This window comes from Diaphorina citri, unplaced genomic scaffold, assembly GCF_000475195.1.
Source record: "Diaphorina citri unplaced genomic scaffold, Diaci psyllid genome assembly version 1.1 scaffold394, whole genome shotgun sequence".
Classification (NCBI taxonomy): Eukaryota; Metazoa; Arthropoda; class Insecta; order Hemiptera; family Psyllidae; genus Diaphorina; species Diaphorina citri.
This window is the reverse complement of record NW_007377829.1, coordinates 169,860-194,194: the sequence shown is the minus strand read 5'-3', so window position 1 is coordinate 194,194 and position 24,335 is coordinate 169,860. Positions and strand designations below refer to the sequence as shown.

The 24,335-nt window shown below is 38.9% G+C and overlaps 1 protein-coding gene across 1 annotated transcript; it reads left to right on the top strand.

The window, feature by feature from the left end:
• The first annotated feature begins 260 nt into the window (after positions 1-260).
• Positions 261-9,784, top strand: LOC103508396. The gene is made up of 8 exons (XM_026823008.1): positions 261-271; positions 622-736; positions 1,544-1,670; positions 3,085-3,262; positions 5,064-5,208; positions 5,626-5,739; positions 6,936-7,040; positions 9,328-9,784. The coding sequence occupies exons 1-8, from the start codon at positions 261-263 to the stop codon at positions 9,619-9,621; spliced, it is 1,089 nt and encodes a 362-aa protein (XP_026678809.1). The 3' UTR covers positions 9,622-9,784.
• The last annotated feature ends 14,551 nt before the right edge of the window (positions 9,785-24,335 follow it).

Below are 24,335 nucleotides of genomic sequence, written 5' to 3'. Positions count from 1 at the left end.
AAATTTGCGCAAATGTACGTATATCGTACACACGCAAGCATCTGTCAAAAGATCAGGTTTGAAGATCATCAAGTTATGAGACTTAAGGTAGAAAACACACTATCACGTCACGTGAGGGCAATGTGGTGGGATGTGGGATCACCTTGATAATAAAATTATTCATGTTTTACTCGGAAAAAATAATACCTAAAAATTGAATGAAAACTCACAATGATGTTCGATGTAGTTCGAAGTGGTCTTAGTTTGTAATGGAAAGTAACATGTACAACAAGCCGAGGGGGGTGCTTTCTAAAGCACGAATTGAGAAAGAAATATGCCTTCTAAAGCACGAATCGAGAGAGAAATATGCCTTCTAAAGCACGAATTGAGAAAGAAATATGCTTTCTAAAGCACACGAAGTGGGAGTCATGAATTATGACGTCATCGCCTACGGGAGCGTATGCCGTGACGTCAAACTTCACGATTTACCGGTATTTTTTTATCGATCTATCTCGGTTCTAAAAGTCGTAAGAAAAGAAAAATTCCGTTGGTCCTCATTTTTCCTGCTCTATGACTTTGAAACATCACCCAAGTAAGCGCAACTGATCTATTATGAATATTATAATCCACTATTCATTTCAGAGGATTGGAAACAGCGGATGATTCAATCAAATCAGTCCTAGCCGAACTTCGAATCAGTAGAAATCCTAGCCTAGCTCTTGAACATGAGGAGTTTGTAGCCAACCTGGCTCGTAAGGTAAATCAAACTTTCTTGACTTGGCGGGGCGGAGCGCTACCGCGCTCCTTGATTATTTGGGATCCTGTGATCTTTTCAGGCCTTTAATGAGTGCAATTGTCAAATGGTGACTGATTTAAAAAGGTGATGCCCTTTAACTAAAAGCGATTCAATTAATCCCCATCCGTGGCACAAGCTCTGCTTATAAGGGTGATGGGTAGAACATGAGGAGTTTGTAGCCAACCTGGCTCGTAAGGTAAATTATTTGGGATCCTGTGGACTTTTCAGGCCTTTAATGAGTGCAATTGCCAAATGGTGACTGATTTAAAATGGTGATGCCCTTTAACTAAAAGCGATTCAATTAATCAGTAGTTGACGTAAGTTAGTAGGGATTGTTGTTTATTACAATAGAGCTCGAAAGGTTGTAGTCGTAGCACAGTTGAACATAATTGCATGCCTACTTTTCTTAAGACAGGGCACAACCAGACAGATAGGTAGTAACTTGGTATTGTGCCTGCCTACATTACATCATCATCATTGATTAACAGCCGAGGGGCTGGTTTGCAGCAGTACGCCATGATTCTCGATCTTCTGCTTTTCTCTTCAGGTCGTAGTATGTCGTCACGTTCATGTCTCTCATGATCTGGTTTATGTAGTCGAGGGGTGGCCTTCCAACTGTATTAGTGCCTTCTATCATCCCCTCTATTACTCTCGCAGTTAGAGTTCCGTACATTACATACTCAACTTGAATTAGTTCAGTACCTATCTGGAGTGCCCTTTTTAGGCCCTTGTGTTTATGTATTTAACTTATTTTCGTATTTTCCACAGGCACTCAAACACCGACATCTCCTATGGCTGACGAGGAAAAAGTTGGATACGGAGGAGGAGATTGGAGTTTCCAGTGAGAAAGTTCAGAGCCTTCAGAAACTTTATGAACATCAAGACGTCCTATTGAGTAAGTCAACCTTAAGCCAGCCGTTTCAAGAACGAATCCTATCGGCTTAGGATAAAATCCAGCCCGGGCGGGAATCGAACCCGACAAAGCGCTTACAAGGCAGACACGTTACCCTCCAAGTAAACTAGACTGGCCAGCTTAGTTAGCTTGGTTGGTAGTGCGTCTGCCTTTCTTCTTCTTCTTTTTCTTCTTCTTAACAGCTATGTAGGTAGGTAGGTAAGTGTATCAAACAAAATAAATATTGTTTTGTTTGATACCTAGGTACTTTGGATACAAAATTCCTAACTTTGTTTTCTCATGCGATTCTCTCAGACAAAGTTTCGTGTCAGACGGTAATTAGAATATTGTTACGTGAGCAGAAGTACTTACCCACTTAACAATAGGGAACAATATGTACTTAATAAGTAGGTAGTTATGTTGGATTAGGTTAGGGTTTTTTCCTTATCCTTTTTAAGTACCTTTATCCCTAACAGATAAGGCTTCTCGAAACATCTGGCTTTCTCATATCTTGTCCTTCCCTCTTTGATTTCGGGATAATACATCCATTATTACAGTTCCCTCGGCCCTCGGTCAAACCTCTCTAAAAAGGTTCTAATGGAGCAGTTGCAAATGGGTAAAAAATATGAATAAATGGTCGATTCCTATGTTAAAAGTTGGGAAAAATCCAACTCTGAGGTCAAAACTCCGAAAAATTATAAATAAATGGTCAATTCTTATGTAAAAAGTTGGGAAAAATCCAAATCCGAGGTCAAAACTCCGAAAAAATAACTGTAAAAGGTGGAAAAATTCAATTTTTATTTTCCCTTCTAATGAAAAAGTTCAAATATGTGTGACGTCAGACTTTACGCAGTTGTTTTTTTCGTCCGTTAGGTAGCGCCACTATGCAAGCGCGCTCGCGTAGGAGCAGAAAAAAAAAGAAGAAACATATGCGCACAAACACATTAATGCGTTGCCTGCAAGGGAGCTTTGCTCGGGACATTTGATGTGACGGCATCGCCTTCGGGAGCGTATGCCGTGACGTCAAAGTTCACGATTTACCGGCATTTTTTAAATCGATTTATCTCGGGATCTAGAAGTCGTAGAAGAAAAAGAAAAAATCCGTTGGTCCTCATTTTTCCTGCTCTACGACTTTGAAACATCACCCATGTAAGCGCAACTGATCTAGATTTAAAGACAAGTCATGAAGAGTACCTATATCACCCTCTCTATGTAACTTTACAAATATGTATAGGTAATTTGTGACAAAATGACAGTGCCTAAATGGTCCCTTTCATCTTTGTCCTACCTTTCCTCCTGTTGGATTGTAGTCTTTAGAAATGTCCTTTCTTGAACAAGAATTACCTACCTACATCCTTGATGTTGAATAAAAAAGAGTGTTTCGTTTTTAAATCAATTCCGTCTGTTTTGTTTTCAGACGAGATCCTTGGATCTACAGTGTCGCCCTTGGAGCATGAACTGGACCGAATCCGCAGCTACCGGGACACCCTGTATAGTGGCGAGCTCTCGTGGCGCGAGGCGGTCAAGTTGATTCACTCGGCCAGTATATTCACCAAGGCCGGACTCGACAGCTGGCAGTCTTTGGGGAACACCCTGTAAGTGAAATATAGACTCCTCCTTCTTCTTCCTCCCTCTTCTTCTTGTTATTCTTATTCCTCCTCTTCTTTTCCTCCTCCTCCTTCACCCTCTTCTTCCTTTTCTTTTTCTTCTTCTCCTTATTTTTCCTCCTCCTCTTCTTCTTCTTCTCCTTCTCCCTCTTCTTCTTCCTTTTCTTGTTGTTCTTCTTCCTAGCCTTTTCCCATTTAAATAGAGTTGACGTTTAACGGTCTCTGTATAACTGATTTCTCTGTATAACGGTCTGTGTGTAACGGTCTCTGTATAACTGATTTCTCTGTATAACGGTCTCTGTATAACTGATTTCTCTGTATGACGGTCTCTGTATAACTGATTTCTCTGTATAACGGTCTCTGTATAACTGATAAGGTTTTCAGCGACGCGACGGACGAGGGTTTGACCCTTACATTTGGCAACAACCTACCCGCCTCCTGACACTAATTTTACACCGTCAGCCTAGTTAGCTTGGAGGGTAGCGCGTCTGTCTTGTAAGCGCTAGGCCGCGGGTTCGATTCCCACCCGGGGTGGATTTTATCCAGAACGGGTAAGGTTCGTTCTCGGAACGTCTGGTTCTCTCCTATCCTGTCTTCCTTCTCTCTTCGCTTTCGAGACGTAAGACCTTAGCAGTTACAGTTCCCTTTATCAAACCTCTTAAAAAAATCTTTATCGGGGTTCTACTGTACTTATGCTTGGTTAGGTACACTAATTCTTGTAATTTCGACTTTATTTTTGATATAACCCTTTCATCTTTGTCCTACCTTTCCTCCTGTTGGATTGTAGTCTTTAGAAATGTCCTTTCTTGAACAAGAATTACCTACCTACATCCTTGATGTTGAATAAAAAAGAGTGTTTCGTTTTTAAATCAATTCCGTCTGTTTTGTTTTCAGACGAGATCCTTGGATCTACAGTGTCGCCCTTGGAGCATGAACTGGACCGAATCCGCAGCTACCGGGACACCCTGTATAGTGGCGAGCTCTCGTGGCGCGAGGCGGTCAAGTTGATTCACTCGGCCAGTATATTCACCAAGGCCGGACTCGACAGCTGGCAGTCTTTGGGGAACACCCTGTAAGTGAAATATAGACTCCTCCTTCTGATTTCTCTGTATAACGGTCTCTGTATAACGGTCTCTGTATTACTGATTTCTCTGTATAACGGTCTCTGTATAACTGATTTCTCTGTATAACGGTCTCTGTATAACTGATTTCTCTGTATAACTGATTTCTCTGTATAACGGTCTCTATATAACTGATTTCTCTGTATAACGGTCTCTGTATAACTGATTTCTCTGTATAACTGATGAGGTTTTTAGCGATGCGACGGACAGGGTTTCGACCCTACATTTGGCAACAACCTACCCGCCTCCTGACACTAATTTCACACTGCCATCCTAGTTAGCTTGGAGGGTAGTGCGTCTGCCTTGTAAGCGCTAGGCCGCGGGTTCGATTCCCCCCCCCGGGGTGGATTTTATCCAGAACGGGTAAGGTTCGTTCTCGGAACGGCTGGCTTTCTCCTATCCTGTCTTCCTTCTCTCTTCGCTTTCGAGACATAAGACCTTAGCAGTTACAGTTTCCTCTATCAAACCTCTTTAAAATTTTTTGGACCGATAGTAATACTTTCTCATTACCTTGTATAGGTTCCCTATACGTAAGGGTAATAGAAAGTAAAAATCTTAATCGGGGTTCTACTGTACTTATACTTGGTTAGGTACACTAATTCTTGTAATTTCGACTTTATTTTTGGTATACTTAGTTTTACACTTTTTCTGTTTCTCGATTTTTCCAGATCGGAAGAGGCTCGCTTCAGTTTGGCGACGGAAACCAGGAATGCCATCCAAGAGGCTGCCCTGTCCATACAGACTGCCCAGAATATATTGCCTGGGGTTCAGTTCCCGTATTGCACTGCACGGGAGATATTCGCCATCATGCAGGTCAGTAGGAGTTCGTTATGGACGCAAGTAGACTCGACTTTTGTCATTAGGGACGCACCTAGCATCTCTCTTTTGAGGAATATTTTTGATAAGCTAAAATATTACGCTTCTACGTGTTCTTCAAGAGGAAAAAATGGTTCACAAAAAATATTCTCTGAAAAATATTATGGGATGTACCCCAAGCAGCCGAAATAATAAGGTAAGTAAATATCTACCTAAATACAAGTTAGTTGAGAATCGAACTCGCGCCCTAGCACTCACAAGGCGAACTACCCTCCAATCTAACCAAACTGGCTGGAACAGCTAAACTAACGCTTCTACGAAGGAGGGAAGGGAACTTTTTGGTAGAGGGAACTGTGACAGCAATCAGCAATGGTATTACGTATCGTCCATTTTTTGTGTTTTCGTCCCTTACAGATTATCGAATACCTGTACACTGATCTACAAGTCCCGGACCGCTACGCGCATGCCTCCGAGGTATACAAGAGCTTCCATAGAAGATCTACCGCCCTCTATGAGTGGATTAAAAAGGTGAGCCAAGAATCCATAGTATATACCTGTAACCTGCATACATAACTAATTAAAAAGTTATTTTATTATTATTATTATTTTTTTTTTTGGCATTGGTTTGGCACTAAGCCTCGACCATACAGCCAAAAAAGTTAATTACCTATTTAATTATGTATTATTTTGTAAAATAATCAATATTCATTCATTAATTATTCTTGTTGAAATATTTGATAGAGGAATTTATAACAGAACTACTAAAAGGTCTTATCGTCCCGAAGGCGAAAAGAGAAGGAAAGACAGAATAGGATAAAGCCAGCCGTTCCGAGAAAGGACATTATCCGTTCAGGTTAAATCCACAAAGGGCGGGAATCGAACCCGCGATGTAGCGCTTACAAAGCAGACGCGCTACCAACCAGGCTAACTAGGCTGGCATCGAAACTTTTGAATCTAACTTTGGCTAGAACGCGATTTCGATTCCTGCCCAGAGCGGATTTTATCCTGAACGGATAAGGTTCGCTCTCGGAACGGCTGACTATCTCCTATCCTGTCTACCTTCTTCGCTTTCGGGACGATAAGTCCTTGGCAGCTACAGTCCCCTCTATCAAACCTTTTGGAAAAAAAAGCTAGTATGATTTTCATTTTTAGCCGTTTCACTTATGTTTATTGTTCCTGGGCATGCCTCCGAGGTATACAAGAGCTTCCATAGAAGATCTACCGCCCTCTATGAGTGGATTAAAAAGGTGAGCCAAGAATCCATAGTACCTGTAACCTGCATACAAATATTTGATAGAGGAATCTATAACTACTAAAGGTCTTATCGTCCCGAAGGCGAAGAGAAAAGGAAAGACAGAATAGGAGAAAGTCAGCCGTTCCGAGAAAGGACATTATCCGTTCAGGTTAAATCTGCACGGGGCGGTAATCGAACCCGCGACCTATCGCTTACAAAGCAGACGCGCTACCAACCATGCAGGCTAACTAGGCTGACATCCAAACTTTTGAATTCAACTTTGGCTAGATCGCGATTTCGATTCCTGCTTAGAGCGGATAAGGTTCGCTCTCGGAACGGCTATCTCCTATCCTGTCTACCTTCTTCGCTTTCGGGACGATAAGTCCTTGGCAGTTACAGTCCCCTCTATCAAACCTTTTGGAAAGAAAGCTAGTATGATTTTCATTTTTAGCCGCTTCACTAATGTTTGTTCCTGAAACGGTGGTTTCAGTTGACTGAGGAGACGATTCATAAGGATGTGGTAGTGGTGGACAGACAAATCACCGATCTTGCCTCACGTCTGTGTCAACAGAGATCCGATCTGATACGATCTAAGGTGAGTTAAGAGCGATCAAACCTTTTAAGATTGTCGAAAGCTTTTTCAAAGTCTATGAATGAAAGGTAGACATCCGCTTTCATTTCTATGCTGTTCTCTAATAATACTCTTGTATTATTAGAGCTTGTATTATTAGAGCTTACAAAAAAATATGTAAGGTGTTTTCAAATACATATTACTAATAAACATTGTAAAATCTAACTATGTGCTTATGTAGAGAATTGTACATAATTTTTAATAGCTTAAATGTTTAATTAGTTAAAAATCATAGAAAATAAAAATGAAATATGGCAAATATGTTGAAATATGGACGCGGTAGTTAATGCATTTGTACTTTCAGTGGAAAAAGGTGACATATGGGGGGTTTAACCCCCCATTTGTATAAGTTTAACCCATCTTTTCGGGCAGTTGCCCCTACACCTAAGCTTTAGAGAGAGCTTTTTGTGTATGAATTTTGACATGGGAGAGCTATCTATCAAATGGTAGAGCTATACTCCGGAGCAAAGCAACCGGGCAGCTGACTTTGGGATGATTTCTGTTATTGAACTGGTTTTCTTTTATGGAAGGACACTCTGAAATGTCAAACTGTTCCGATTTATATGCTCAGTCTGATGACATCACTATATCGGTATCTCGGTCTTCCTCTTGGTCTCATACCTTCCATTCTCATCTCATACATTTTCTTTGGTAGTCTCACTTTTCATGAGCGATCAAACCTTATCTCTGAAATTTGGTGTAATTCTTCACCATCTAAATAAAGGTGATGGGGCCATTGAGGGTCCCTAAGAAGTCCTAAAAATGAAATATGGCAAATATGTTGAAATATGGACGCGGTAGTTAATGCATTTGTACTTTCAGTGGAAAAAGGTGACATATGGGGGGATTTGTATAAGTTCAACCCATCTTTTCGGGCAGTTGCCCTTACACCGAAGCTTCAGAGGGAGTTTTTTGTGTATGAATTTTGACATGGGAGAGCTATCAAATGATAGAGCTATACTCCGGAGCAAAGCAACCGGGCAGCTGACTTTGGGATGATTTCTGTTATTGAACTGGTTTTCTTTATGGAAGGACACTCTGAAATGTCAAACTGTTCCGATTTATGTGCTCACGAGTGTAGCCTGGGATGAAATGGTGCTAATGCTCAGGTGGTATTGTACAACTGAGCGTGTCTAGAATTTCAAGTTGACTTCATGTTTGAACTTTGAGATATTTTTTCAGAAACGTTTAGGTAGATTTTTTTTTTCTAATTTTGATGATTGATGAAAGAAGACGATTTTTTTGTAGAAGTTAAAAAGACCAGATTTCAAATCAAGAAGTAATTCAATTCAAATAAAAGAATTGGTTTCGAGTCCTACAATAAAAATTGGATCTATTAGAATCACGGAATCTACCATGGAATGCTTTTCATTTAGACCTTCCCTTTCGGAAGGGCAAAAGAAAACACTTTCCCCTCACAAAGGGAAATAAAATGACTTACCTATGTCCTTCAAAGGAAGTTAACTTCTCCCTCAGAAAAGTGTGGGGAAGTAACTTCAAATCTTTGCTTCAAAAAGTGATGGGGAAGTAATGTTAGGTATAAGAGTGTCTCCAAAATTTCCCCTCAAAGGGAAATGATGCCCTTCAAAGGAAGCTAGCCTTTCCCTCAGAAAGGTGTGGGGGAGTAACTTCAAGCCTAAGGATTCGTATAAGCCTAACCCAACTTTTAGGGCTATTTGCCCCTACACCTAGGCATCCGAGTGGGCTTTTTGTTATCAGAAAGTAACCTCAGGTCTTAGAAAGAGTCTCCAAACTTTTCCTTCCAAAGAAAATGAGAAAAGACAAATCCCTCTACGACACCACACACGAATTCCTCCCCACGACTCCCCATTTAGGTGCTGGGTCAACACGAGAACACCAGAAAGTAACCCGTTGAAATATTTGCAATCGAAAAACGAGTACAAAAATTTTTGTCGATGGTGGGATTCGAACCCGGGACCTTCTGCATGGCAAGCAAGCGCGTTACCACTGGACCAACCGTGCCCCGTTACCACTGGACTAACCGTGCCCCGGGTGTTAACGCTTGGTGGGTTAAGCAAAAACATGTACCTAAGGCCAGCCACTCACTATCAGATGAACCTTACAGGCGGACTTGATCAAGTCTATACCTGACCTAACTCGAATGTACGTAACACTCATCTCATCTTTCCCTTCCCCTCCTTATCTCTCCTCCCCTTCCCCTCTATACCTCCTCTCCTTCCCCCTTTGTCTCTCCTCCATTCCTCCTCTGTCTCTCCCTGTTTGTTGTCAGTTAGGGTTCAGCCCAGCCTCTCAAAGGCCCCGCCTTGACCACCAAGCAGAATGGGATCATGCCCCTCCCCCCGGCCACATAGGGGCTCACGACCCTACTCCTCGTATAGGGTACCCCGCCCGAATAACGGACCCCATTGCCCGCATCGTGCAAGAAGTGAGAGCAAGACACCAAAGGGGGTTGGATTCGACTGCTTGGATCCCGTCACCGTCCCGCGGGACACGGGACAAACGTCAGGCGTGGTGGGAAAGGAACTCGGGACTGAAGAGAAGATCGTACCACGGCTGGACCTAGACCCGTCCCGTGCGTTAAGTTCGGTACAATGGCTGGACTTAGGTACGTCATCCATGTTAGGTCCGGTACATTACAGTGTTAAATGTATGTCCTTCAACATTAGCTCTTCGACAGATCGTTCCGCTTGTACGTGATACGCAAAATTTCACTCGATTTTCGTAAATTTCAGTTCTAAACAAGTGAAATTTGCGCAAATATACGAATATCGTATTACACACGCAACCATCTGTCAAAAGATCAGGTTTGAAGATCATCAAGTTATGAGACTTAAGGTAGAAATACACTATCACGTCACGTGAGGGCAATGTGGTGGGATCACCTTGATAATTATTCATGTTTTACTCGGAAAAAAAAACAATACCTAAAAATTGAATGAAAACTCACAATGATGTTTGATGTAGTTCGATGTGGTCTTAGTTTATAATGGAAAGTAACATGTACAACAAGCCGAGGGGGGTGCTTGCTAAAGCACGAATTGAGAAAGAAACATGCCTTCTAAAGCACGAATTGATGCCTTCTAAAGCACGAATTGATGCCTTCTAAAGCACGAATTGAGAAAGAAATATGCCTTCTAAAGCACGAATTGAGAAAGAAACATGCCTTCTAAAGCACGAGTTGAGAGAGAAATCTCCTTAAGACAGCATAATTCGAGAATTGTGCTTTCTAAAGCATTCATTGATAACAGCACAAAACTGAAGAGAATTGTGCTTGAGACAGCACTCCCTCAGCCAAACAAAATACAGGGGAAACAAGTAGAATAACCGACAGGAATTGTACGACTTTCAAAAGGTGATTTTTTTCTTTTTTTCTTTTTTTTTTTTTGCGAACAAATCTAAATCAAATATCTTTATTTAAAGGTAGCTCAAGGAGACCCGGTTTTTGGCAACATTGTGGATCGACAGGATAACTTGAAATAACCATCTCTGTAGCTGATTGGTTACAGCATTTCAATTTGAAGGTGCTGGGTTCGAATCCCGACCAAGACAGAAATTTTCTGTACATTTCCGTCCCTGTCTTTTTCTTTTTTTTTTTTTGCGAACAAATCTAAATCAAATATCTTTATTTAAAGGTAGCTCAAGGAGACCCGGTTTTTGGCAACATTGCGGATCGACAGGATAACTTGAAATACCCATCTCTGTAGCTGATTGGTTACAGAATTTCAATTTGAAGGTGCTGGGTTCGAACCCCGACCAAGACAGAAATTTTCTGTACATTTCCGTCCTGTAATTTCTGCATGGATGTAAAAGAATATGTCTTGAAGCGGTTCTGAGGTACTTTTTTCAATTTTTAAACATTGAAAAAGTCTCAAGCACACTACACAGGGTAGGGAACTTATTACATACAAAGGTTAAAATGAACAGCCCTATAATGGGATGGGCATCAAAAATCACATTTGAAAAGTCGTACAAAATCCTCGAAAATAATAAAAATTGAAAAAATACACAGAATTAAGCTAAACAAATATTTTAAAATTACGTATCAATCAATCTATGTCTATCTACAAGTATTGTACATTAATCGGAACATTTTTTGTGCTCTTTGAAATGTCTTAAAATATACGACCTATTTTTATTTCAATTATTTTTTAACGTCTTCATTTAATGCATGGGCTTACTGAAAATTTAGTTGATAAATTAACAGAAGCAGACACGTATTTCAATGAAATGATACCGAATTAGTAACAACAACGGCGGAATTTTTTTTCCAAGTTCAGTCTAAAAACAACCAACAGTCAGACATTTCGAGAGAAAGTGCTAAAACATAAAAATAGACCATAATAAGAACGAATTTTGAATTCACAGGGAGAGAAAGAAAGGGATTTTTTAAACAAAATTTTCGTATACACAAACTAAAATTTAACGAAATTCTTAATGGGTGGGATTGGGATGTCAAAAATCTAGGCTTTTCGTCGGGTTACCTAACCAAAATATAGGGTTTTTGTTAGTTTACCTAACCAAAATCTAGGGAATCTACTTTCTAAGTACAACCTAAAACACTAAGTACAAGCATACCTTCAAAAAGTATTAATTGATTTTCAAGTTGAAATATCTGAGACCAAAATTTGTCACAATCTAAGGATGTCATAAAATACCTACTTACCTACGTACAAAAAATATGTAAGGTGTTTTGAAATACATATTACTAATAAACATTGTAAAATCTAACTATGTGCTTATGTAGAGAATTGTACATAATTTTTAATTGCATAAATGTTCAATTAGTTAAAAATACGACCGGTGAGAAATCCATGACAATGGATCAATGGATGATGGATGTTCACAGCACAGGTGGATGAGAGATGTACGGTAATAGCATACTTATCGTGCGGTAATCTAGTGATGTCCTGTTGGCAACCATGTACCCTTTCCTCGACGGCCGTCCACAAATCCCAGCTGAGTTTTCCTTTTTCCTTCATCTCTTTCTCTTCTAGTTCTGGATCTGGTTCTTGCATCTCGGGATCCTGTGAAATTAAATTAATTAAAATACCTACTTAATTAATAAAAATAAAACTGCAGAGATTTCCAATTCCTGTACAGAAATTCAGTATCTTTGTGTAATTTACCAGTATGACAGTGTCCCCTAGTTAATTAAAATGTATCCTTTTTGTGTCTAGCCCCCCAAGTTGTAGTTCAGAACAATGAAATAACAAAACTAACAAATTGCATTTAATTTTTATTAGATCATTCCTTGTAGATTTAGGTTTTTTTGTGTGTGTGTTTTTTGTGATTCAAGGAAATTATGTTTGGTGCTTTTTTGATTAAAAATGTCCTGTTTCTCAGCATTTTGATACCGTTCATTGAGAGTGGTAAGTTTTGATTTCACTGGTTCTTAGTTCTTTGTTGATGTTCAGTGGTTTGATTCCTGGACAAACATCCTGGAGAAAGACCTCAGGTTTGAATGAACATTGCTTGACTTTTTTTTGTCATCTTTTGGGTTGTTTCATCTCTTTGTTTTTGTAGTAAGTAATCAGGGCCAAATTGGGGGGGGTGAGGGGGACTGAGTCCAGGATGGTAAGAAGGTCTGGAGTTGGTGGACGTTGTGAGGTGACCCACCGCACCTGGGACATCAATCAGGCACAGATGGGTCTATTCTGGCCATGTAGTGTTGCAGCAATTTGCACCAGCTGGATCTGAGTTGGGCAAGGGTGGCTCGGGTCAATCTTGAGAGCAACACCTCAGCACTGTTGATGTCTGGGATCAAATTGGTACCGAGAGCATGGTGGGGCATGGAACCCTCCATTTCATCATTCATGATAATGGTGTGTATTGTGTAATAATTAATAATAGAAATGTGTGGTGGTGGTGGTGTTGTTGTCGTTGAAATTGTCGTGGAATGTGTGAGGATGGGTTGTCTCATAGTGTTTGGATGTGTAATATTCAATTGAGGTAGGTACTTAAGTAATTAAGTACCTACCTATTTATCTCTGGGTAGGCTCTCTAGCTCTACTTACCAAGAGGCCAGATGGACAACTTTTGCTTTAGTAGCTGCACTCGGGCTGGGCGTGTCCAGGAGGGAATGTGTCGACTGGGCCGAGGGGAACCGAAGCTTCTTCGTGTGTTGTCGGGCCGAGGTGGTCATTGTCATTGTAGTATAGCTGGTCATGGCGTACGATTTCAGATGGGATTTGATCAGGTTGGGAAGGGGAAGTTGGTTGATGGCGTAGACCGTCGTGCGAGCCACTATCGCCCGACAGCATAGCTCTTGTAGTGAGATCACTGAAAACGAGAGGAGATTGTATTTATTTTTATTTACATCAACAGACGGCGGACCGGACCCTACCTGTAAAAAATTACAATTAAAATTTATTTTATTGTCTAGCTAAATACATCTAAAAAAAACCTAGGGTTTTGAAGGCGTTTTCTATTTCACGGAGGTAAACTTGAGATGGACTTGAAATTTCCTGAGCTTTCAAAAGTCCTTTGAAATGTTTTTATTTCAATTTTATCGTCGTTGTAAGGATCGGAGATTCGAGGTCGAAAAACAAAAAAAAATGTCAGAAAATAAAAAAAATTTAACGCATTTTCGTTCTGGAAGAAATTAACTTTCTTTTAGAAACGCCGTGAAATACATTTTGAATGCAATCCTCGGTACAATATGCATCTCCCTTAAAATCCGTTAGAGCTCGCTAGTAGCGTTTGTACAGCGTTGCCAGATGTACTTGGTGGATTGTACGATAATACAGTTTGTACGGTAAATCAGTACGATATACGATAGTTTAATTTTTCGTTTGTACGGATTTAGTAGGCATGGCATGGCATGTTCAGAATTTTTTCGCCTGAACTCTGACAACTTCGTACAAACTTACAAAGTACAAACTTTCCCACTTACATTGCCTACAAGGACATTTTGTGTCGTTCGGGGGGAAAAAAAATATAGGTATGAATATGAAACTCATGACTCATGAGTCTCATGACCAAGGAATTTCAAATGCAATATTGCCATGGCGCCATACTATTTTGCCATATTTTAGCGAAATTTGGAAAAATGCCATAAGAAGCATAAAAAGCCTTATTTTGCCATACATTATGCCATATTTTAAGAATTTTTAGGTTATTTCGCCATACATTTTGCCATATTTTAAGTATTATGGAGCATGTGTGTTGATGCAGAGCTAAGTAGATTGATACCATGATCATTTCCTAGTAATTGGCAACATGGCAATATGTGTCCTATTCCCTAGTACACACCAGCAACATTTTCATCAGAAACTTTGCTTCCCAACAATCCAGAAATGTTTTTTTGGCAACAATCTAGCAACTTTTTACACTCCAGAGTCCAGATTAATTTCTGAAACATTGTTTCTTATCTTTTGTTCACACTAGGTTCTATATTGAAAGGATTCTTAACTCCATACACAAAAAGACCACTCTGAGGCTTAGGTGTAGGGGCTAAACAGCCCCAAAAGATGGGTTAAGCTTCTACGAACCTCATTTTCTAATTTGGAAAAGAACTGTTCACAACTGTTGCAAAACAAATGTTTCCGTTGTATACCTACTAGACTTAAGGTATGTCCAAACATAGTCGGCCGGCTGTCGATCGAAATCGATCGTTCAAATTGAACCGTCCACACTGCCTCAACAACATAGATTCACCTCGTCGATCGACATCGATTCACAAGAAATTCACATCGATCGACAGCCGTCGACTATGTGTGGACACACCTCTAGAAGCTCAGGACGTAAATAGACAATAATGTATGGCTTGTTCGATTGAAATGGTAATTGAAAACCATGATATCATGCGGTGATTCAATATGATTGCTACGTTTGGCACTCGTGTCTGTATTAACTTGGGCGATTTTTCTATTTTACCGGTCTGTTTGTTTTTATCATAACTCCCGTTGGTCGGTCGGTCTTTTTTGAAGAGGTTTGATAGAGGGAACTGTAACTGCTAAGGTCTTATCGTCCCGAAATCGAAGAGAGAAAGAAGACAGGATAGGAGACAGGCGAACATTATCCGTTCAGGATAAAATCTCCCCGGGCAGGAATCAAACCCGTGCCCTAGCGCTCACAAGGCTGGCAAAATCGCGGTCGGTCTGATTTCAATAAAATTTGGCAGAATTAGCACATTTATGTACCTTACACTACTCGTAGACATTTGTCCAGCGTTTTTGGATCGATCGACCTTTTAGGAGCCTCTTAGGTATCCTTTTTCTAAGAGGGAAAGATTGACAACACTGTATGTTCTTCGAAGAATAAAAATGCTTTGGGTGTCATTCTCACCATCAAGTAACAAATAAGTAGGTGTTGATAATTTCCATGAATACATAACTGTCCATCAAAAGATCGTTCACACTTCTAAGTAACCGATTAGTCACTGTTAGTACTAATGAAGCCATGTGTGGTTTTCTGATTAGAAAATGACGTGTAGTGATAAGAAAATCGTGTTTTTAGCTAATCTTAATTGAGCTAAAACGGCGTAAAATCATAATATATGTGTCTACTCTTTGTACGCCAGACTAGGAGGAACTGTATCAACGCTTATCGTCCCGAAAAACTTCTCTTCGATATCCAAGAAGTTTGATAGAGGAAACTGTAACTGCTAGGGTCTTACCATCCCGAAAGCGTAGAGAGAAAAGGGGACAGGATAGGAGAAAGTCAGCCGTTCCGAGAACGAACCTTATCCGTTTAAGATGAAGCTCGCCTCGGGTGGAAATTAAACTCGCGACGTAGTGTTGCAGCAATTTGCACCAGCTGGATCTGAGTTGGGCAAGGGTGGCTCGGGTCAATCTTGAGAGCAACACCTCAGCACTGTTGATGTCTGGGATCAAATTGGTACCGAGAGCATGGTGGGGCATGGAACCCTCCATTTCATCATTCATGATAATGGTGTGTATTGTGTAATAATAGAAATGTGTGGTGGTGGTGGTGTTGTTGTGATTGAAACTGTCGTGGGATGTGTGAGGATGGGTTGTCTCATAGTGTTTGGATGTGTAGTATTCAAATGTATAGTTCTACGGGTGGGAAGAGAGAGGCTCGGACCTAGAGAGTGAAAGGGGAAATAGTTTTGTACCTAAGTGGGTATCTAGCTTACTAAACCTCAAGCCAAGTTATCCATCAACTTTCAAACTGAAGATATGGCTTCACCAATAGGTATACAAACTTACTGAAAGTTCTCAAGTTCAGTTGTGTTAACCACACAGTATTTTGTTGGTCAGGAAAGGTTGTGATTGTGTGAACTTTGTTTAAAAGGGTGAGAGAGTAAGATCATTTTTAAGATATTCTTTAAAAGCATAATTGTAAATGCAGTTTCTTTGTGTTATTATGTCACAACTTTGGTGCTCACTGCAGCATTGTAGGATTTTCCCAATATCTCAATAATCCTAAAATCCAATGTTTACTACCTACCATCATGCTGGCACCGGTTGCTATGTGCATTTATATGTCATAGCTACTCATTTTCCTCATGAGGCTGAGTGGGCCCCACAACAGTCAGTCACGGAATCAATCATTTGGATGATACAAATTTCTTGACCCCACTGGGAATCAAACCCGGGTCTCCCGTGTGCAAGGCAAGCGCAGTGACCACTACACCATGGGAGCTGACTAAAAGCATAATTATGTCACATTTTTATTTTTCTTTGTTTTTTTGTCAGTATTATTATACCCTAAATCAAGCAATTACCTACTAAGTAAGTACTTGGCTTGTGAAAAGTAGAGGTAGGAAAACAGTTTCTCTTTAGAAATGAGGCCTCAGAATGGGATTCAATTTAAACTTTTGACCTACAACCTAGGTACATAGAGTTCTGACCTACAACCTAGGTACATAGAGTTAGGTGTTTATGTACCTACATCACTATTAAAATAAATAAATAAACCTTTATTTGGTGGTCATTTTAGGCACAATACATACTTAAAAGTTTACATCATAGGTACATGAAGTATTTGTAAGTTCTGCCCATTTGAAAATATGCCCAAACTCAAGGCCAAGACCCCAATTCAGCAACTGCTGAGGTATAATCACCATTACTTACATAAATTGGTAATAGGTTACCTAGGAACATGGGTATGTTTTGTCTAAGTAAGTAAGTAGGTAGGTAATGTTAGTATCAAGGTGTTCCATTATCATGTAGGTACAAGCTATACATGTAGTAAAGTACCTACCTACAGTGTTTATCTAAACCACCATAACATTTCATTTAATACATATCTGATATGAGTGTATAAATAAACATTAGGTACCTATAAACACATATCAATAATAAACATGACATAATTACCTATTACCTAACTTAGACTAGTGATTCCCAAACCCAAACCAGGTTTTCAAGGGAGCTCTAATTTTCCCGGGACCAAACAATCAGATGGACAAATTGAGTGCAGAATCTTTCGGATATAACTTGAAACTCATTTTGTACAAACAATACTTACTTAGAGAGAAGCAACCAATAACAATTTATTGATGAGCTGCCCAAAGTTTGGGTTTGCCAAATAACACAGCATACTACTCAAACAGAATTGTTACATTAAAATCAGATTAAAATTATTAAAGCTAAGTAACTAGGTACCTAGGTACATAAAAATAAATACCTAAGTAAAAATCTATTGATAGAGGCTTGGTAGGTGAGATGTCATATTATTGAGACTCTTGGGTAAGTAGCTATAATAAATTAGTCACAGATCACCTTGATCGTAAATTATTCAGTAATCATAACTGAGTTATCATTTTATCGATGATAATTGGTACAGTCGTTATGAAGGAAATCTTGATTGCCAATTAAATCACCGAGGTTTCCATAATTAAAATAACTGAGGTGCCTACAGCATGGTCAAAATAGGTAGGTATAGGTATCATGGTACCTACTGATCTATTAGGCTAGGTCTCAAGTAGAAAGAAATTCTATTGAGGTAGCACAATACATACTTAAAAGTTTAGAAATACATACAAAAGTAATAAGTAATCCTATACCTATAAATATAACCATCATACATGAAGTATTATTTGTAAGTTCTGCCCATTTGAAAATATGCCCAAACTCAAGGCCAAGACCCATATTCAGCAACTGCTGAGGTATAATCACTATTACTTACATAAATTGGTAATAGGTTACCTAGGAACATGGGTATGTTTTGTCTAAGTAAGTAGGTAGGTAATGTTAGTATCAAGGTGTTTCATTATCATGTAGGTACAAGCTATACATGTAGTAAAGTACCCACCTACAGTGTTTATCTAAACCACCATAACATTTCATTTAATACATGTCTGATATAAGTGTATAAATAAACAGTAAGTAAGTATAAACACATATCAATAATAAACATGACATAATTACCTATTAGACTAGTGATTCCCAAACCAGGTTCCCAAGGGTGCTGTGATATTCCTAGGATCAAACAATCAGATGGACAAATTGAGTGCAGAATCAGTACTTGTGCAGAATTCACGTCAGTAGAAGATTGCTACCAAAGGAACTGGCACAAACAAGCAGTGACCAATGTTATTATAGGGTTAGATTAAAAGCAAAAAGGAGTTTTCACAATTAGAGCAGTGATAAGTGTTATTATAGGGTTAGGTTAAATACAAAAAGAAGTTTTCTTTTCCACTTTCGTGGCTTCTGCATAATTGCCACAGAATCTGTTGGATATAACTTGAAACTCATTTTGTACAAACAATATTTACTTAGAGAGAAACAACCAATAACAATAAATTTATTGATGAGCTGCCCAAAGTTTGGGTTTGCCAAATAACACAGCATACTACTCAAACAGAATTGTTACATTAAAATCAGATTAAAATTATTAAAGCTAAGTAACTAGGTACCTAGGTACATAAAAATAAATACCTAAGTAAAAATCTATTGATAGAGGCTTGGTAGGTGAGATGTCATATTATTGAGACTCTTGGGTAAGTAGCTATAATAAATTAGTCACAGATCACCTTGATCGTAAATTATTCAGTAATCATAACTGAGTTATCATTTTATCGATGATAATTGGTACAGTCGTTATGAAGGAAATCTTGATTGCCAATTAAATCACCGAGGTTTCCATAATTAAAATAACTGAGGTGCCTACAGCATGGTCAAAATAGGTAGGTATAGGTATCATGGTACCTACTGATCTATTAGGCTAGGTCTCAAGTAGAAAGAAATTCTATTGAGGTAGGTACTTAAGTAATTAAGTACCTACCTATTTATCTCTGGGTAGGCTCTCTAGCTCTACTTACCAAGAGGCCAGATGGACAACTTTTGCTTTAGGTATAGTTTGTAAGGTTGGATATAAATAAGCACTTAATTAATTACCTACCTATTTGTTTGTTTTCCACACATGGCCTTGAATTGTGATGCTGTGTGTAAATAAATAAAATGTGAAATTAGCCAGAAAAATTCAATGCATTTGATTATCACTGTTATCAGTGTCATGAACAAAATTGAATTAAAGTCCCCTTTTGAGGTCTTTCTTTTGTGTGATTTCTACAGTACTTTGAACTCCCTGCTAAATATTCATCTTCACTACCATGTGTATTCACAATTCACATACCTACTTATGTATTAGCATTATTTATTGTAAAAACAGGGACGAGGAGAGGAGGAGAATACATAAATAAGTAAATAAAATAAATATGTAGTATACATAATTATCTATGTATGTCCCCATTATGCTAAGTATTGAGAGAGAGAGAGGGGACCCAGACCCCTAACTATTCAGAGACCCTAGGGTCATTGTATGGTGTATGGAGCATGTGTGTTGATGCAGAGCTAAGTAGATTGATACCATGATCATTTCCTAGTAAATGGCAACATGGCAATATGTGTAACATCGGTAATATGGCCAATATGTGGCCTCTATTCAAAAGTCTGGTGGCTAGAAAACTTTAAACAGGGACCAGCCTGAATATCTCTTGCTAAAGAAATAGCAAAGGTTGAGTGCGAGGGATCCATCATAAAATTTGTAGCCAAAACCAAATGTCAGCCCAAAACAATTACCCTAGTTAGGGCTGCTTGAGAGGCTGACGAAAAACGACATGATGCCGTTTATTTCATTCCTTAATTCCCAGCCGTTTCTGAGATATAAGCGTGGTTCGCAAATCACGAACCACCCTGTATAGGTATCCAATTACAATCGTGTCAGAATCTAGAATTATTGCGGAAAAATCTAGGTAGGTAGATAAGTATAGGTACTACATACCTACATAGATATCTTTAGTATCGTATTGGAACTAAGAACAGCTGTGGAAGAATCAGGTATCTATCTACACTTGCGTGCGAAATTTTGGGGACAGATTGACTTTCGGACTTTTTCATACGTTCAATATTTCCATTGAAAATGGAACTACATACCTACCTAGAAAATCAAAGGCGCCATCTTGAAGACACAACATATGATTTTTAGGTATACCGACCCACAAAACAGTTAGAACCTTTTAAAAAAAAATATTGAGAAAAAGGCTGTCAGAGTAAAGGAATAGAACTGCGAACTGTCCTTTTTTTTCTCTCGGACATTAAATTTAGCTCTACTAAGGGTGATGCGTTAGATTTTTACTTTCCTTATTTTTTCACTCAAGTGTGAGTTTAGTGGAAAACTGTATGATTACAATATTAACTGTTATTCTATTCCAAATGAATTACAATTAACTGTACATCTGTGTCCGTTTGGGTTTTCCCCAGAACCAAGCAACAAGCGTGCAGTAATATGCAGAAATACTCTCGGTCCAGTTTAGTGGTGCGTAACCATCAATAATTGAATTAAATGAGGAGGAGAAGAAGAACAGGATAGGAGAAAGCCAGCCGTTCCGAGAACGAACATCATTTGTTCAGGATAAAATCCGTCCCGGGCGGGAATCAAAACCTCGGCCTAGCGCTTACAAGGTAGATGCGCTACCAACCAAGCTAACTATGCTGGTAGTGTATTTTTTTACGCCAACAAAATCCGTAGGTAAATTAAAAGAAAGAAAATGAGCATAAACGCCATAAGCCATAAGCATTAACTGAACAAGAATATCACCGTATGTTCTTCGAAGAATAAAATGTGCTTTGGGTGTCACTCTCATCAAGTAAGTACTTAGGTAAGTGTCGGTTATTTCCATGAATTCATAACTGTCCATCAAAAGATCGTTCACACTTCTGAGTAACCGATTAGTCACTGTTAGTACTAATGAAGCCATCTGTGGTTTTCGGAGTTGGTGGACGTTGTGAGGTGACCCACCGCACCTGGGACATCAATCAGGCACAGATGGGTCTATTCTGGCCATGTAGTGTTGCAGCAATTTGCACCAGCTGGATCTGAGTTGGGCAAGGGTGGCTCGGGTCAATCTTGAGAGCAACACCTCAGCACTGTTGATGTCTGGGACCAAATTGGTACCGAGAGCACGGTGGGGCATGGAACCCTCCATTTCATCATTCATGATAATGGTGTGTATTGTGTAATAATAGAAATGTGTGGTGGTGTTGTTGTGATTGAAACTGTCGTGGGATGTGTGAGAATGGGTTGTCTCATAGTGTTTGGCTGTGTAGTATTCAAATGTATAGTTCTACGGGTGGGAAGAGAGAGGCTCGGACCTAGAGAGTGAAAGGGTAAATAGTTTTGTACCTAAGTGGTTATCTAGCTTACTAAACCTCAAGCCAAGTTATCCATCAACTTTCAAACTGAAGATATGGCTTCACCAATAGGTATACAAACTTACTGAAAGTTCTCAAGTTCAGTTGTGTTAACCACACAGTATTTTGTTGGTCAGGAAAGGTTGTGATTGTGTGAACTTTGTTTAAAAGGGTGAGAGAGTAAGATCATTTTTAAGATATTCTTTAAAAGCATGCCAGCCTAGTTAGCTCAGTTGGTAGCGCACATTTTTAAGATATTCTTTAAAAGCATAATTGTAAATGCAGTTTCTTTGTGTTATTATGTCACAACTTTGGTGCTCACTGCAGCATTGTAGGATTTTCCCAATATCTCAATAATCCTAAAATCCAATGTTTACTACCTACCATCATGCTGGCACCGGTTGCTATGTGCATTTATATGTCATAGCTACTCATTTTCCTCATGAGGCTGAGTGGGCCCCACAACAGTCAGTCACGGAATCAATCATTTGGATGATACAAATTTCTTGACCCCACTGGGAATCAAACCCGGGTCTCCCGTGTGCAAGGCAAGCGCAGTGACCACTACACCATGGGAGCTGACTAAAAGCATAATTATGTCACATTTTTATTTTTCTTTGTTTTTTTGTCAGTATTATTATACCCTAAATCAAGCAATTACCTACTAAGTAAGTACTTGGCTTGTGAAAAGTAGAGGTAGGAAAACAGTTTCTCTTTAGAAATGAGGCCTCAGAATGGGATTCAATTTAAACTTTTGACCTACAACCTAGGTACATAGAGTTCTGACCTACAACCTAGGTACATAGAGTTAGGTGTTTATGTACCTACATCACTATTAAAATAAATAAATAAACCTTTATTTGGTGGTCATTTTAGGCACAATACATACTTAAAAGTTTACATCATAGGTACATGAAGTATTTGTAAGTTCTGCCCATTTGAAAATATGCCCAAACTCAAGGCCAAGACCCCAATTCAGCAACTGCTGAGGTATAATCACCATTACTTACATAAATTGGTAATAGGTTACCTAGGAACATGGGTATGTTTTGTCTAAGTAAGTAAGTAGGTAGGTAATGTTAGTATCAAGGTGTTCGTAACTACAATGCATAAGTAAGATTTATAATTTTGTAATTTGTAAACTACGTAAACACTGTAAACAATTTTCCTGTACTTACGTAAACCTAAAATTAATACATATTTACTTTATATTAATTTAAACATTTTAAACCCATACTTATATAAGTAGTGACGCATTTTCTTATATCATCCACAAGAAGACCAATAAATTCTGAGACTACACCTTCTTTTGGAATGTTCATCACAAAGTATGATAAACTAACTCCCCAATCACTCATTGTTTATTTATTGAACCAATTAGTAGTGATACTGAAAAGATAGGTAGGTAATGTCCAATTACCATCGTGTCAGAACAGAATCTAGAATTATTGCGGAAAAATCTAGGTAGGTAGATAAGTATAGGTACTACATACCTACATAGGTATCTTTAGTATTGTATTGGAACTAAGAACAGCTGTGGAAGAATCAGGTAGGTACTAGGTATCTATCTACACTTGCGTGTGAAATTTCGGGGACAGATTGTCTTTACTAGGTATCTATCTACACTTGCGTGCGAAATTTTGGGGACAGATTGACTTTCTGGGTTTGCCAAATAACACAGCATACTACTCAAACAGAATTGTTACATTAAAATCAGATTAAAATTATTAAAGCTAAGTAACTAGGTAACTATAGGTACCTAAATAAAAAAAAATAAATAAATACCTAAGTAAAAAATCTATTGATAGAGGCTTGGTAGGTGAGATGTCATATTATTGAGACTCTTGGGTAAGTAGCTATAGTAAATTAGTCACAGATCACCTTGATCGTAAATTATTCAGTAATCATAACTGAGTTATCATTTCATCGATGATAATTGGTACGGTCGTTATCAAGGAAATCTTGATTGCCAATTAAATCACCGAGGTTTTCATAATTAAAATAACTTAGGTGCCTACAGCATGGTCAAAATAGGTAGGTATCATGGTACCTACTGATCTCTTAGGCTAGGTCTCAAGTAGAAAGAAATTCTATTGATGTACTCAAGTAATTAAGTACCTACCTATTTATCTCTGTGTAGGCTCTCTAGCTCTACTTACCAAGAGGCCAGATGGACAACTTTTGCTTTATGTATAGTTTGTAAGGTTGGATATAAATAAGCACTTAATTAATTACCTACCTATTTGTTTGTTTTCCACACATGGCCTTGAATTGTGATGCTGTGTGTAAATAAATAAAATATCAAATTAGCCAGAAAAATTCAACGTATTTGATTATCACTGTTATCAGTGTCATGAACAAAATTAAATTAAAGTCCCCTCCTTGCGGCAAACGAGAGGGCAATTTACGTCTCAAATTACTGGGGAAGAAAGATTTGATGAGAAAGAAGAGGACACGGAAAGTAAGTAAGGTACCAACACAAACACAGCATACTATGTAGTTACCTACCTACATCGATAGAGAAGTATACTACCCAGATAAATCTAACCAAGTCGGTATACCTACCAATTTTCCCGATCCAAAGTAGAACTCTGGCGATAGCACGCTGAATGTACGGCAATAGAGGTTATGAAATTGGGTAAAAATTATGAATAAAAGCTGAATTCATACGTAAAAA

Coding starts and splice junctions, on each gene's coding strand:
- LOC103508396 (XM_026823008.1), top strand. Junction 737..1,543: donor TAGCCAACCTGGCTCGTAAG/GTAAATCAAACT, acceptor TATTTTCCACAG/GCACTCAAACACCGACATCT. Junction 5,740..6,935: donor TCTATGAGTGGATTAAAAAG/GTGAGCCAAGAA, acceptor CGGTGGTTTCAG/TTGACTGAGGAGACGATTCA.